The sequence below is a fragment of the Jaculus jaculus genome, chromosome 9 (assembly GCF_020740685.1).
Source record: "Jaculus jaculus isolate mJacJac1 chromosome 9, mJacJac1.mat.Y.cur, whole genome shotgun sequence".
Lineage (NCBI taxonomy): Eukaryota > Metazoa > Chordata > Mammalia > Rodentia > Dipodidae > Jaculus > Jaculus jaculus.
Window position 1 is genome coordinate 114,921,571 of NC_059110.1, and position 15,482 is coordinate 114,937,052.

At 44.3% G+C, this 15,482-nt stretch overlaps 1 protein-coding gene across 3 annotated transcripts in view; it reads right to left on the reverse strand.

The window, feature by feature from the left end:
• Positions 1-15,482, reverse strand: part of Ezh1 (enhancer of zeste 1 polycomb repressive complex 2 subunit) — a 58,219-nt gene that overhangs the window by 22,243 nt on the left and 20,494 nt on the right. For 2 of the 3 annotated variants that reach the window (XM_045158610.1, XM_045158609.1), the window contains exons 2-10: positions 14,574-14,664; positions 12,564-12,691; positions 12,273-12,401; positions 10,426-10,545; positions 6,695-6,815; positions 5,155-5,331; positions 3,924-4,026; positions 3,219-3,382; positions 2,595-2,686 (exon numbers count right to left, since the gene is read on the reverse strand). In XM_045158610.1, coding sequence (XP_045014545.1) covers positions 2,595-2,686; positions 3,219-3,382; positions 3,924-4,026; positions 5,155-5,331; positions 6,695-6,815; positions 10,426-10,545; positions 12,273-12,401; positions 12,564-12,680 — 1,023 coding nt within the window. In that variant the 5' untranslated portion in view covers positions 12,681-12,691; positions 14,574-14,664. The remainder of the gene's footprint in view (positions 1-2,594; positions 2,687-3,218; positions 3,383-3,923; positions 4,027-5,154; positions 5,332-6,694; positions 6,816-10,425; positions 10,546-12,272; positions 12,402-12,563; positions 12,692-14,573; positions 14,665-15,482) is intronic. The other variant, XM_045158611.1, reaches the window with a different exon arrangement.

Here is a 15,482-nt window from a genome sequence, read left to right on the forward strand (position 1 = left end):
GACCCACATTAGCCAGCTGCACAAGGCGGCGCACACGTTTGAAGTTTGTGTGCAGTGGCTGGAGGCTCTGGTGCACCCATTCTCTCTCTCTGTCAAATAAATATATTATATATGTATATACATATATATACACACACATACACTAAACAATCTTTAGACTTACAGAACTCAGACCCTATGGTGACTCTGAGATCATATCAGAATGGAAAGACAGTAATTTATTTATTTATTTTCAAGAAGGGAGGGGGAGAGAAAGACAGGGAAAAGGAAGACAGATACCTTAGATGGCCAACATCTCAGCCTATAGCTCTTCTGCTTACTGTCCACTGCTCCTCCTTTCTATCCCTATAAAAGCCCCTTTGGGGCTGGACAGATGGCTTAGCGGTTAAGGTGTTTGCCTTTGAAGCCTAAGGACCTATATTTGACTCTCCAGGTCCCACATAAGCCAGACATACAAGGTGACGCAAGCACACAAGGCCACACATGCACACAAGGTGGCACATGTGTCTGGAGTTTGATGGCAGTGATTACAGGCCCTGGCATGCCAAAAAGAAAAGAAAAGCAGTGCCAGGCATGGTGGCACATGCCTTTAATCCCAGCCATCGGGAGGCAGAGGTAGGAGGATCTCCATGAGTTCAAGGCCTCCCTGAGACTATGTAATTATTCTAGGTCAGTACTTCAGAAAAAAAAGCAAGCAAGACCCTTTGTGCCTCTGAGTGCCCTGAGATGGTGCTCTGAGCAAGTAACCCTACTCCCACTGTGGTCATTTGAGTGTGAAATGCCCCACAGCCTCATGTGTTCATAATAAAGCCTCACACTCAATCCCCTGCTGGTGGTAATTTGGAGCTTTGGAGTGTCAGAGCCCAAGCTCCCCCTTACTAGGGGGCTGGCTCCTTCCTGCTGATACCTTCCAGCTGACTTGCAAGATGTGATGCCCAACCTCCGCTCTGCCATGCAACGATGAAACTTCCCCTTCAGACTAAGTCAATAAACCCTTGCCTTCCACATGCTGCTATGCTGCTTTCAGGTCAGGTATTTGGTCCCAGCAACAAGAAGGTAACTGCTATGCCCATCTTCCTGGAAGCTGGCCCTTAAATAAAACCTATTTCCTCGCTAATTTTCTTAGAAGTTGGCCCTTAAATAAAACTTATTTCCTTCCCTCCAACTCTTGTCTCTCAAGTATTGGCTTTCTTATGGTGAGCAGCACACCTGAGCCTGGTTAAAACAACAATAAACTGGCAAGCCAGCCAGAAGCAGTGTGTGACCTCTGGGCCACAGAACCCTGTTTCTACCACTAGCAATGACTGTGAAGTGGTGGCTGTTTGTGACAAGCTGATCCCATGGTTGACACTGGTTGAGAGCCCATGAGGGAGTGGGAAGACTTCAGTCTGGGTTAGTTACACTGTAGTGTATCCTGGGAGCCTTCAATCTACTTCACTTGGAGCTCACACTGCCATTTGGACCATGATTAGGTTACCTGTGGTTCCAGTTGGTATGACCTAGGAGTCTGGGGATTAGCATTCCCACATCCTCCTTCAGGTTGGGAGAGTACTGCTTGTTGGGTTTGGATTTCTTCTTATAATACGTTTGTTTCTAAAAGGGGTACCACCCAGGAGTCCTTTAATCTATACACCAGCTGACGGAATGTGAACAGGACTCCAGGCCAAGCATGTGCCACTCAATACAAATGTTGTCTGGCAAACCACCCCAATCCCAAGTTGGGCCAATAATGGAGACAGACTGATTCTGGACATAATGCTTAAAGCGTTTTGATGCAGTCCACCCCAGCAACTGGATCTGTCAGCTCCACTGTGGGCAGCTCCAAGCTGGCAGCTCTGCGCTGACGCTCCAGAGCAGCGCAGATGGGGTGCAAGGCTGGTGCCGAGCTGGACAGGCTATGTAGATGCTTCCACCTCCACAAAAGACCTGTGTGTCCCCGAGTTCTCCTGTATGGAGTCCTCAGGTACCCTCTATCTTCGCAGGATGCTAGCTGCTGAATAAAAGAGGTCAGTAGCCAGACCTCACGTGGTAATACAGCTAACTTGTTCCTGGTAAATTGCAGGACACTTCACATGGCCGTGTGAGTTGTCTATAAGGTTGGTAACAACAGGACATTAGTGCTCTCAAGTGTTCCTCTATGGTCGTATTTATTTACAGAGAGAAATGAAAATGGTGCATACACCTCCCCACTCCACTATCAGCTCCTCCTCCTCTTCTTTTTTCTCCTGTGTGTGTGTGTGTGTGTGTGTGTGTGTGTGTGTGTGTGTGTGGTGCTGGGGGTCAAGTGCATAGTCCTGGACATGTTAGACAAGTACTCCACTGCTGACATAAACAAATAGAACAATACGGCTGCACACTCAAACCTATGTCAGACAACTAAGCAGATGGTATTTATAACCGAACACCTCAAATCTTGCTCCACTGCTCTAGCAGAAAAACTTTTAGTTGATACAGTATCTGGGAAGCTCTTTAAGGTCCTTGGAGTGCTGTGTTCTGGCTCACATGACTTGTTCCCAGAGGCAGGAAGTCTAAGGACCATTTCCTGCTCAATTTTAAACACAGCCAACAATGCCAAGATGGCTTTAAGAACCTACCAGCAGGAGGAAGCAGTCTGTGCCACAGGGTTCTGGCTCAATCTTGATTTCTTTGTTCTTGCGTTTATATACATTAGGGGTGGCATGAAAAGCTGGAAAGCAAACATTGTTTCCACTGGTCAATCTACTTGGCAAGAGAGGGAGGAAGAAAGCTAAGGTGGAGGCTATTGTAGGAATTAGAATTTCATATAAAAAGTCACTATTAACATACACAAAATTGTGTTGGAGAGATAGCTTATTGGTTAAGGCATTTGCCTGCAAAGGCTGAGGACCCAGGTTCAAAACCAGATACATACACATGGTAGCACACAAGTCTAGAGATTGTTTGCAGTAGCTAGAGGCCCTGGTGTACCTATTCTCTCTCACTCTTAAATAAAAAACAAAATTTAGCCATTCTAATACCAACACAATCCTTGGAAAGCTAGGCAGTACCAAGGGACAATTATGCTACTGATTAGGATGTCCACCCATCTAAACCACACTGCACTTATACCCAAACAAATGAAAACAGCCCTATCAAACAACAGGGCCTGGGAATACCACACGATAATGCAGAACTAAGGGGAGAGGAATGATGGTGGGTGAGGAAGAGGAGAGCCTGCCAAACCGAGCAGCCCCACTCACGGTGAAGGAAACAGTCGTATTTGAAGCAGCGCCGGCAGAAGAGCGTGTGGAAGGAGTGCAGAGACTGCTCCCGCTGCACAGACTTGGCATGGGGGCCGTCGATGTTGGGCGTGCACTGCGGGGGAAGCGCATTGGGGTCCGACATCTCTGTCAGCTCCCGGTACCTGCGTGAGAGAAAGAGAGAAGGAATGTCTCTGCCGCGACAAGGGGGAAGGAGCCCTGACAGCCATCCGGGCATGGTTTCTATGACCTGTAGGTGAGGAAATGGTGTATGACTAAGTGTGTACAGATCTGTAATTTTTCTGGGCTGAGCTTAGGTATGAAAGTAAGAGAGAGGAAAACATCATAAATATAATGCTGGTAGAACTATCCAGAAGGATCGGCAGAGTGAAAGTTTTCTGCCCACTTACTCAAAAGAGAGCCCAGCTGGGCATGGTGGCACACGTCTTTAATCCCAGCACTCGGGAGGCAGAGGTAGGAGGATCACCATGAGTTCAAGGTCACCCTAGGCTAGAGTGAGACCCTACCTCAAAAAAAAAAAAAAAAAAGATAGCACCTCCAACCCTTAACGTGGCAGGGGCATTTATAGGTAAGCAAGCATGAAATAACCGGAAGTGCAGGCAAGTTATAATGCACTTACCGTCAACAGGGGTTTTATTAACCAAAGAACACTCTGCATGGTCCCAGTGGGACAGCTTTCCCTACCTCTCCTTCATGTCATCTGGGACACCATTCTCAGGGAACATGGAGGCAATGGCACTGAAGATCATGTCATTCGGGAACTGTTTCTTGGAAGTCTTCTTGTTGCCTGGAATTGGAAGGGGTGACAGACCTGTGTTGTCATCAGACTCTGACCACAAACGTGGGTGACCTTCTTCCCTTCGTCACAGCACTGTGATTTAGTGCTGCTTTGTTAACCTAAACAATGACTGTCTTCGTATTTGTTATAAAGCCCATGGTCCCTGCTAGGAGCTAGGGAGAGCTCTCATGAGAGCTGAAGAGAGAATTATCCTATTGTAATGCTGACGTTAAAGAACAAGGCTGACACACACTGGACCTGTTTCATAGAGCTCAAGGTTCATGGAAATAAATTTTCCATCTGCCAATTAGAATGTGATGAAGACAGGAACTTTTTTGTTTTGCGACACTGGGGATGGAACCCAGCACCTTACACATGTTAAGGCAAGTGCAATACCACTGAGCTATATATACAGACATCTGGTGGAACTAGTTTTTCCCCCTTTGGTTTTCCAAGGTCCCACCCTGGACCTCGGGAACATGGGTCTAAGGGACCCTGCCTAGGAGGCTGACCTGGAATTCACTATGGAGTCTCAGGGTGGCCTCCTGCCTCTCCCTCCCAAGTGCTGGGATTAAAGGCGTGCGCCACCATGCCTGGCTGATGGAACTATTTTTCTAAAATATTTTTATTTATTGGGCTCAAGAGAGATGGCTCAGTGGCTAAGACACTTGCCTACAAAGCCTAATGCCATGAGTCTAATTCCTCAGTACCCATATAAGGCCAGATTCATAGTGGTGCAAGCATCAGGAGTCCATTTTCAGAGGCTGGAGGCCCTGGTGCACCCATTCTTTATCTCTCTGTCTCTCCTCTTTCTTTCTCTGCTTGCAAATAAATAAAAAATATGCTCAAAATTTATTTATTTATTTATTGGTTTTTCAAGGTACAGCCTTGCTCTAGTCCAGGCTGACCTGGAATTCATTATGTAGTCTCAGGGTAACCTCGAATTCACAGCACTCCTACTTCTGCCTTCCTAGTGCTGGGATTAAAGGAGTGCATCACCATGCCTTGTCCTCTTTTGTTTTTTTAGTGACCAATGAGAAGCAGGAGTGGCCTTTAACAAACAATACATCTTTCCAGTGTTCCCTTCCTTCCCATCCCCGTCAATTTTAAGTGGAATAGGGAAGCAATGCTCTGCACCTTCCATAGCAAGTCGTTTCCTTTTCCTGGTTACGGGCAGGTCTTCTTTGCTGTCCTCGGGCTTTCCGTCTGCAGTGTCGTTGTGCCCTTCCTCCTCCTCATCTGAGTACTGATTCAGGGCATCCACCAACTCCAGAAACACAGCATCACTAATGAGGACAGATCCGGGGATCATCTCTGCAACACAAGGATTAGAAGGCTGAGCAGCAGTAACTTCACACGCCGTTATCCTCCTAGGCAGGGTCCCTTACACCCATGTTCCTGAGGTCCAGGGTGGTAACAAATGCACGTCTTCATATGGACAATCAAATTTACAAATACGTGATTGGCTCAAACAACTGCCCCTAGGTTTAAAGGCGTGTACCAGGCCCAGCTTATTTACTCATTTTTTTTTTTTTGAGGCAGGGTCTCACTGTAGCCTAGGCTAACCTGGAACAGACTCTATGGCCCAGGCTGGCTTCACACTTAAGGGTGCTGGGATTATTGGTATGTGCCACCACGCTCAGCTTTAGGCCTTATTCTTGGAATATTTCACATCTGCAGACTCACATCAACAATACACTAATTTCAAAAAAGTGTGCCATCAATCACAAGCAAGGTAGAGAAAGAATAATAGAGTAAAACCTCAACTGGTTTTGCTGCTGATGAATCAATAGTGACTTCCCTCAACTGTGATAATCATACATTATGAGGTTATGCCAGTTCTTCACAGTATGTCTTTGAACGCTAGGTGGTGCTGTGGATAAATAATGTATTTGAACAGTATCACACTCAAGTTTACAATTGTCAGAATAGGTGGGGTTTGTAATTAGGCTGGCTAATCTCTCCTCCTCTTCCTATTCTTTTTTTTTCCCCCTTCAACTGAACATCCCATGCAGCAGTGCCAACCCTAGTCTAGAAGATTTTTTTGCTTTTCAAATCCGTAGTGAGGATTAAACCCAGGGATTCATGCATGTTATGGAAGCCCTCTACCACTGAGTTACATCCCCAGACATTTTTCTCTTCTTTATTCTGAAACAAGGGCTCACTAGGTTGCCCAGGTTCACTCTGCTGCCCAAGCAGGCCTTGAACTTGGGGCCATCCAGCTTACCTGGGATTACAGGCCTGTACCACCAGGCCAGCATCGTTTCTTTCTTCTACCTTTTCTCAAGTTCCAACTACGTCCAAATGCTTTGTTTGGGGAAATAAGGACATTTAAGCCAATTTCTGAGAGATCAGAGGATACTTGAATTAAGGTAGTGTGACAGACATTATATTCATTTTTGTTCTTTTAAAAAAAAAACATATTTTTTAGGGCTGGAGAGATGGTTTAGCAGTGAAGGTGCATGCCTGCAAATCCTAATGACTTGAGTTTGATTCCCCAGCACCCACGTAAAGCCAGATGCACAAAGTGGTGCATGCATCTGGAGTTCATTTGCAGTCGCTAGAGGCCCTGGCACACCTGAAATATTCTTCAGTGTGTCCTTGGCAGAGCTAATGATCTTGTAAAGATGAGACATTTCTCTAACAAAGCTTCTTCCCACAGAGCCCAGCCTGCTACCTTCCTCGCCGTGGACTTTCCCATCGTAGTTATTGATCAGCTCCTCAATGAAGGTTTCATCTTCTTCTTTCACCTCATCTCCCATGTATGGAATATTGCACAAAACCGTCTCATCTTCAACCTGAAATAAAACCACATGTGATTCATTGCATGGGCCACTTTTCCATCTTCCATTCCTATTCAATGGAACCTTTGCTGAGCTAGAAATTTTTTTTTCTTTATTTTTATTATTTGCAAGGAGAGAGAGAGAGAGAATGAATGAGAATGTCACACCAGCGCCTCTTGTCTCTGTCAATGAACTTCAAATGCATGTGCCATGCTGTGCATCTGGCTTTATGTGAGTGTTGGAGAACTAAACCTGGGCCCTCAGGCTTTGCTTTTAACCGCTAAACCATCTCTCCAGAATCTAGAACGTTCGTTCTTTCTTTCTTTCTTTCTTTCTTTCTTTCTTTCTTTCTTTCTTTGAGAGCAACAGACACAGAGAGAAAGACAGATAGAGGAAGAGAGAGAGAATGGGCACGCCAGGGCTTCCAGCCTCTGCAAACGAACTCCAGACGCGTGCGCCCCCTTGTGCATCTGGCTAACGTGGGACCTGGGGAACCGAGTCTCGAACCGGGGTCCTTAGGCTTCACAGGCAAGCGCCTAACCGCTAAGCCACCTCTCCAGCCCTGAGCTAGAAATTTACTAATTTATTTCCCTTCTGAGTCTCCTGAAAAAAAAAAAAAATCCCCTGGTCACAGACTTCCTGCATTTTAAAGACTGAACATTTTATTTTGCCAACAAAATCCTAAATGGAAGATGCAATGCTACTCGTAGGAGAGAAAAGTATTCAGTTTAGCTGACATCAACTATTGTGATGATTTATGTTGACTGACAACTTGACAGGGTCTAGAATCCCATAGGAAATGAACCCCTTGACGTGCCTGTGAGGGATTATCTTGATTAGGTAAAATGAGGTGGGAAGACCCATCTTAGCCGTGAGTGACACCATTCCACAGGCTGGGGCCCTGGGCTGGATCAAAAGGGGGAAGCTGGCTGAGCACTAGTACCCATCACTCTCTGCTTCTTCACTGGGAACCAGAGGTGACCAGCTCTGCTTCATGCTTCTACCACCATGCCTTCACTGTCATGACGGACCGTGGCCTTACACTGTAAACAGAAATAAACCCTTCCTTAAACGGATTTTTTTTTTTTTTTTGGAGATAGGATCTTATTTATGCAAGGCTGGCCTTGAGCTGTATAGTTGAGGGTGACCTTGGACTTGTGATCCTCTTGCCTCTACTTCTTGGGTGCTGGGCTTATGAGAGTGCACCTAGTTTTATGTGGTGCTGGAAATCAAATGCAGGGTTTTGTCTGTTTGTTTTGTTTTGTTTTTCAAGGTAGGGTTTCACTCTAGCCCAGGCTGACCTGGAATTCACCATGTAGTTTCAGGGTGGCCTTGAACACAGTGATCCTCCTACCTTGACCTCCCAAATCCTAGGATTAAAAGCGTGTGCCACCATGACCAGTTTTTTGTTTTATTTCGAAGTAGGGTTTTACTCTAGCCCAGGCTGACCTGGACTATATAGTCTCAGGGTGGCCTTAAACTCATGGCGATCTTCCTACCTCTGCCTCCGGAGGGCTGAGATTAAAGGCGCACACCACCATGCCCGGCTGTTTTTTGTTTTCTTTTGAGACTGGGTCTCATTCTAGTCCAGACTGACCTGAACTCAGTCTGGAGCCTCAAGGTGTTCTTGAACTCAAGGTTCTCTTTGTACTTTAGCCTCCCAAGTGCTGCTGTGCCATGGCCCAAACACAGTACTTCTCAACTCCCCAACTATCAAATAAAATTACTTTGGGAGTGGCAAGGCATGGTGGCTCACACCTTTAATCCCAACACTTGGGAGGCAGAGGTAGGAGGACTGCTGTGAGTTTGAGCCTAACCTGAAGCTACAGAGTGAGTTTCAGGTCAGCCTGGACTATATATAGGCTTTGCCTCAATAAATAAATAAATAAATAAAAATAAATTACTCTGGGGGATGGAGAGGTGGCTCATCAGTTAACTGTGCCTGCTTGCAAAGCCTACCAGACTGAATTCAATTCCCCAGGCCATGTGAAGCCAGACAGACATTCATTTGTGGTGTCAAGAGACTCTGGTGTATGCATGCATACAGACACACAAATACACACATGCAAATAAATAAAAGTTAAAAAAAAATTTCTGGGCTGGATGGTTTAGTGGTTTAGGCAATTGCCTAGGAAGCCTGAGGACCCAGGTTAGATTCCTCAGTATTCATGTAAGCCAGATGCACAGGTGGCACATGCGTCTGGAGGCCCTGGCACATTCATTCTCTGTCTGCCTCTTTCTCTCCCTCTCTCACAAATAAATAAAATATTAAAAAACTTTGCCGGGATTGGTGGTGCATGCCTTTAATCCCAGCATTTGGGAGGCAGAGATAGGAGGATTGCCATGAGTTCGAGGCCACCCTGAGACTACATAGTGAATTCCAGGTCAGCCTGGTCTAGAACAAAACCCTACCTCAAAAAACAAACAAACAAAAATTAAACTTTTTTCTTCCTATCTCAAAAAAACAAAAAAAAATTGTTTTTTTCTTTGAGCAGGGCATGATGGTACACACCTTTAATCCCAGCACTCAGGGGACAGAGTTAGGAATATCACCATGAGTTCAAGGCTACCCTGAGACTACAGAGTGAATTCCAGGTCAGCCTGAGCTAGAATGAGACCCTATCGCGAGAAAAGAAAGAAAGAAAGAAAGAAAAAAAAAAAAGAGCCAGGTATGGTGGCACATGCCTTTAATCCCAGCACTTGGGAGGCAGAGGTAGGAGAACTGCCATGAGTACAAAGTCACTCTGAGACTACACAGTGAATTCCAGGTCAACCTGGGCTAGAATGAGACCCTACTTCAAAAATTCTTTTTCTCTGTAGTTTTACTCCAGGAGGTGGCTCCTCTCTGCGAATCTATACTCTATTCCACTCAGCAGCACTGGTACCTGTCACCAAGCAGATGATGAGTGACAGCCATGTTAGAGAGGATTGGTTACCAGAACAATCATCCCAGCAGGCTAAGAATAAATGCTTGGATGTAAGGACTGTGTATCCACATGTACCTTTGTTATAGAAGTTGATGTCACTGTACCATGTCATTAGAGGAAACAGAAAGAATGGCTTCATCAACACAGAGCTGACAACCTGCTTAAGCTTCAAGGGTTTGACTTACACATACTTAACTGTGAACAGTATCACAAAGTTGGACTAAAGGAGTAAGAAAACTGGACTCCTGTCCTATCTCATTAATTCAAAACATAGAACAAACATCAACTCAGAAACACATTTTAGAGATCATCAAAGTCTAATGGGGACTGGAGAGATGACTCAGCGGTTAAGGCACTTGCCTGCAAAGCCTAATGACCCAGGTTCAAATCCCCAGTACCCACATAAAGCTAGATGCACAAGGTATGTGTATGTCTGGAGTTTGCTGTGGCTAGAGGCCATGGTGTGCCCATTCTCTCTCTCCATTTCTCTCTCTGCTTGCCAATAAATAAATAAAAATATTTAATAAAAAAAATCTAGCGGGTTAGAACAACTTGTATGCATTTGAGTCAGTAAATTACAATAATGTTATTGCGTGTTTGTCCAAATTTTGCTAAGTACGCTGACCATCTTTACCCTGAGAGAAGCTCCCCCATAACTCCACAGCTTAGACAACCTCCACTGTGCGTTCAATCCTTACCATGAAGTTCTGCTGGAGAGGAGACCAGGAATACATGATTGGAACCAATGCAACAGTGTTCAAAGACCTCATCAACATATGCTGGCTTGCAAATCCTGGGAAAATGCTCTCTATGGTACACTGTAAAGCAAGCAGTGACACAGTGAGGGGAAAAATCAGAGAGGATTAGTCACAAATCTGGTATAATGGCTCATGCCTGCAATCCTAGCACTAAGAAGTCTGAAGCCAGAGAACTGCCATGGGTTCAAGGACAGCCTGGATTATATAGCAAGAGCCTATCTCAAAAAAGACACACACACAAAAAAAAAAAAAAAAAAAAGAGACACAGTGGGGCTGGAGAGATGGCTTAGCAGTTAATGTACCTTCCTGTGAAGTCCAAGGACCCAGGTTCAATTCCCCAATAACCATATAAACCAGATACCCTAGGTGGCACATGCATTTGAAGTTCTTTTGCAGTGGCTGCAGTCCCTGTGCTCTCATTCTTTCTGTCTGCCTCTCTCTCTAAAAAATTAAATATAAATAAAAACAAAATATATATTTAAAAATGAGAGATAGGGCTGTGGGGGGTGACTCAGCAATTAAAGGTGCTTGCTTGCAAAACCTCACAGCCAGGGTTCAATTCCTAGTACCTATGTAAAGCCAGATACACAAAGTGGTACATGGGTCTGGAGTTCATTTGCAGTGGCAGAAGGCACTGATATGCCCATACTTACTTTCTCTCCTTGCAAATAAATAATCAATAAAAATTTTAAAATAGAGAGCTATAGATCCCAGCATTTCTGTAATTCTTACAGACTAATAAATTTAGGGTTTAAAAAAAATCTTTTATTGCTGAGTGTGGTGATGCATGCCTTTAATCCCAGCACTTGGGAGGCAGAGGTAGGAGGATCACTGTGGGTTCGAAGCCCCTCTGAGACTACAGAGCGAATTCCAGGTCAGCCTGGGCTAAAGTAAGACCCTACCTCAAAAAATGAAAACAAACAAAAAACACTTTTATTGACAACTTCCATAAATATAAACAACATACAATGAGTATAATCCCCTCCCAAATCTTCCCTCCACTGAATCCTTCCTTCCTTCCTTCCTTCCTTCCTTCCTTCCTTCCTTCCTTCCTTCCTTCCTTCCTTCCTTCCTTCCTTTCTTTTTGTTTTTTTCAGGTCAGGTCAGTCTCAGGGTGGCCTCAAACTCAAGACGATCCCCCTACCTCTGCCTCCTGAGCCCTGCTTTGGAAAGACTATTGATTGCATCACACTCTCTGTGCTTTGTATTTTATTTTGTTAATTAATTAATTTTTTTTAAGTAGATTCTCACTCCTGCCCAGGCTGACCTGACACTCACTCTGCAGTCCAAAACTGACCTTTAAGTCACAGCACTGCCTCCCAAGTGCTGGGATTAAAGGCATGTGCCACCATGCCTGGCTCACATATATATATTTCTTTGAGAGAGAGCAAGTATAGATGTGCAAGGGCTTCATGTCACTGCAAACAAACTCCAGATGCATGAGCCATGCATCTGGTTTTCTGTGGGTACTGGGGAATTGAACCCAGGCCATCAGGTTTTATAAGGAAGTTCCTTTAGCCACTGAGCCGTCATTCTAATATATAAAAATATTACCTCTTTAAGAAGCTAGAGTACTCCCCCCCCCCCTTTCTTTTTGGTTTTTCGAGGTAGGGTCTCACTCTAGCCCAGGCTGACCTGGAATTCACTCTGCAGTTTCAGAGTGGCCTCGAACTCATGGCAACCCTCCTACCTCTGCCTCTCATCGACACCATGTCTAGCTTTCATTTTCTAACAGGACACAAAACATAGAAAACATTTCCTGCCCCAGGAAGAGCACCCGGAAGTACCTTTTTGAGAAAAGGATGCCCACTCACAGGCTTCATTGACTGGACAGGTTGCACACGAAGTTTCTTCCATTCTTCATTGAGGATTTGGTTTTTTTCTTGAACCTTTGCAAAATTTGCCACATAGAGAGCCTAGCAAAGCCAAGAAAAAAAAGATTGTTAGGAGTCAAGATGAAAAACCAAAATAAGCAAAACAAAAAGATTTGATATGAATTGAAAAGGAAAAATCCCAACCCTTCCACACTGGAGAAATATCCACGTAGCTGACCTTTTACTTGGGAACACTGTTCTTACCTTTGCACCCATGTTCGCCTGCAGCCGTTTGAGCTGCCGGAGTCGCATGTACTCAGATTTCACTTTCCTTTTCCAGTAGGTGATACACTTGGAGGTCGGCGGATTTGCTATGTCCATGTTGCTGTACTCTAATGAGAGAGGCAAGTAGAAGAAATAGCATTTTATTATCTGCAAATGAAGAGTTACTCAGATTCAAATAAACACAGTCAATTATACTATCATTTATTATTCATAAAATACACATTTAAAAAGCCCAAATATAATTACAAGCAGATCTTTACAAATATTTATTTATTTGCACACAGGGGGGTGGGAGAGAGAAGGAGAGCATGGGAGAATGGGCATGCCATGGCTTCTAAACAGTAAACAGAACTCCAAATGCATATGCCACTTAGGGAATTGAACCTAGGTCCTTAGGCTTTACAGGCAAGTGCCTTAACTCCTGAGCTGTCTCTCCAACCCTAAAAGCAGATTTTATTTTTGTGTGTGTATTGTGTGGTCTATGCACAAGTATGTGCCCTTGCAGTGCCCCATGCACTTACCATAGGGCAGAGGGGTAGAGGAGGTGTTCTGCAGAGACGGAGCAGAAGGAAGGGTGTACATTGGCTCCATCATTTTTATAACTGTTCCCATTTTGAGCTGGAGTCTCTTACTACTGCTACGGCATATTGCTGGGGTTTTTTTGTTTGTTTGTTTTGTTTTTGTTTGTTTGGTTGGTTGGTTGGATTTTTTTTGTTTCCTCAACCCTGGGCAAGTCCTACCTTTGTGGGACTAAAGTTGCAGGTATGCATGGCCACACCCAGCTATTTAAGTGGGATCTGAAGATTCAAACTCAGGTGGCTTCAGGCCTCCTCAGACCTCATGTTTTTGCAGGAAACACACTTAACAGCTGGGATATCTCTCTAGCCCCAAAGAGATTTTTGTTTTTCAAGGTAGGATCTCACTCTAGCCCAGGCTGACCTGGAATTCACTATGTAGTCTCTGGCTGGCCTCTAACTCACAGAGATCCTCCTACTTCTACCTCCAAAGTGCTGGAATTAAAGGCATGCGACACCACAACCAGCTTCCAAGAGAGATTTTTGAAGCAGAAATTTCTAGTCTCATTATAAAAACATTTAGGTTCTATCATCCTATGGTGACTTGCTTTAAATTTAGCACTCATGCAGTGCCACGTGGCTCAGTGGTAGAGGTTTTGCTTAGCAAATGTGAACCCTGCCATTGCACCAGAACCAAAAAAAAAAAAAAAAAGGCTGTCAGGCAAGATGGCATACTCTTGTAATTCCAGCACTTGGGAGGCACAGGTGGAAGATCAGAAGTTTAAGGGCAGCCTAGGCTACGTAACAAATTAAAGACGCGCTTGACCTACACAGCAAGACCCTACCTCAAAATAAAATGACTGGGGATGTAGCTCAGTGGTAAAGTGTTTACCTAGCATGCACAAGGCCCTGAGCTCAATTCCCAGCCAATCTCTTCTACTGCCCCCACAGAAAGTTTCACACAGATACTTGAAACTTGATTTCTTAGACACATGGAAGCCTATTCACTATTTTGATTAAAAGAAATGTTTAATTTAGCCAGAATCAAGTTCATATACAAGGATCCACCCACAATACAAATTATCTAAATTACTACATGCTTAGTAATAAAAGCAGAACATGACAACAGCATCATCTCATCTCCATATTGGCAACAAGACATAGAGAAACTAGGGCTGGAGTGATGGCTCAGCGGTTAAAGGTGCTTGCTTGCAAAGCCTAACAGCCCGCATTCAATTTCCCAGTACCCACTAAAAGCCAGATGCACAAAGTGGTGCGTACATCTAGAGTCTGATGCAGCAGCAGGAGGCCCTGGTATACCCATTCTCTATGCCTATCTCCTTTCTCTCTCTCTCTCTCTCTTTTTCAATAAATAAATTTAAAAAAGAAATATGGAAATTGACAATATTTGGGGGAGGGGTATTTGAATTACGGTTCAAAACTTTAAACAATTAATTGTAATGTGTTTACCTACCTCATAGAATGCAACTGAAAATGTTGGATTTTATAATTTGCCTCTGTTCTTCAGATGAATGGCAAGACATACAGATAAGAGAAGTATTCAGCTTTGCAAAAGAAAACAGAAAATGGTTTTATTAAATCAGTGAGGCACACTTAGACCCCGACACTGAGAACGATGCTTTCTGGAACCAGGAGGATTTTGAGGTCTCTGCTCTCATTACTTTCGCATGTAATTCAGGGTGCAAAGACACTTGCTGCCATTTGGGAAGAAGCTTGTATTTTATAAAATTCTATCCTTCTGTGCACATATACTAATATGTTCTCATGATCACTAAGTGTCTAAGTGCTTTTCTCATCCAATTTCTAGGCTTAGCCAACAGATAGGCCTAAAACATTAAATGCATGTAAAAACTTGGGAAATCTACAACATGACATGTTTACTATATATTAACTAGTTGTTTGTTAGAGAAATAGTTCTATTCACTTCATCTAATATTTTAAGTTTAAAAATACATTTCAGAGCTGGAGATGGTTTAGTGGCTAAAGTGCTTGCCTAAGAAGTCTAATGACCCAGGTTTAATTCCCCAGTACCCATGTAAGCCAGATGCACGAGGTGGTGCATGTGTCTGGAGTCCATTTCCAGGGGCTAGAGGCCCTGGTGTGCCCACTCTCTCTGTCTCTCTTCTCTCTCTCTCTGCTTGCAAATAAACATTTCAAGGGCTGGAAAGATGGTTCACTGGTTAAGTGCACTTCCAATGCAAGCATAAAGGCCTGAGGGGGCCTGAGAGAGCCACAGTTTGAAGCTCCAAATCCATGTATACACAGCTGGGTGTGACCTGTACCTGTAACCCCAGTTATGCAGGGGAGTAAAGACCAGAGAATCTCTGGAGTCCCCTAGCCCCAAGCTCCAGGATCAGTAAAG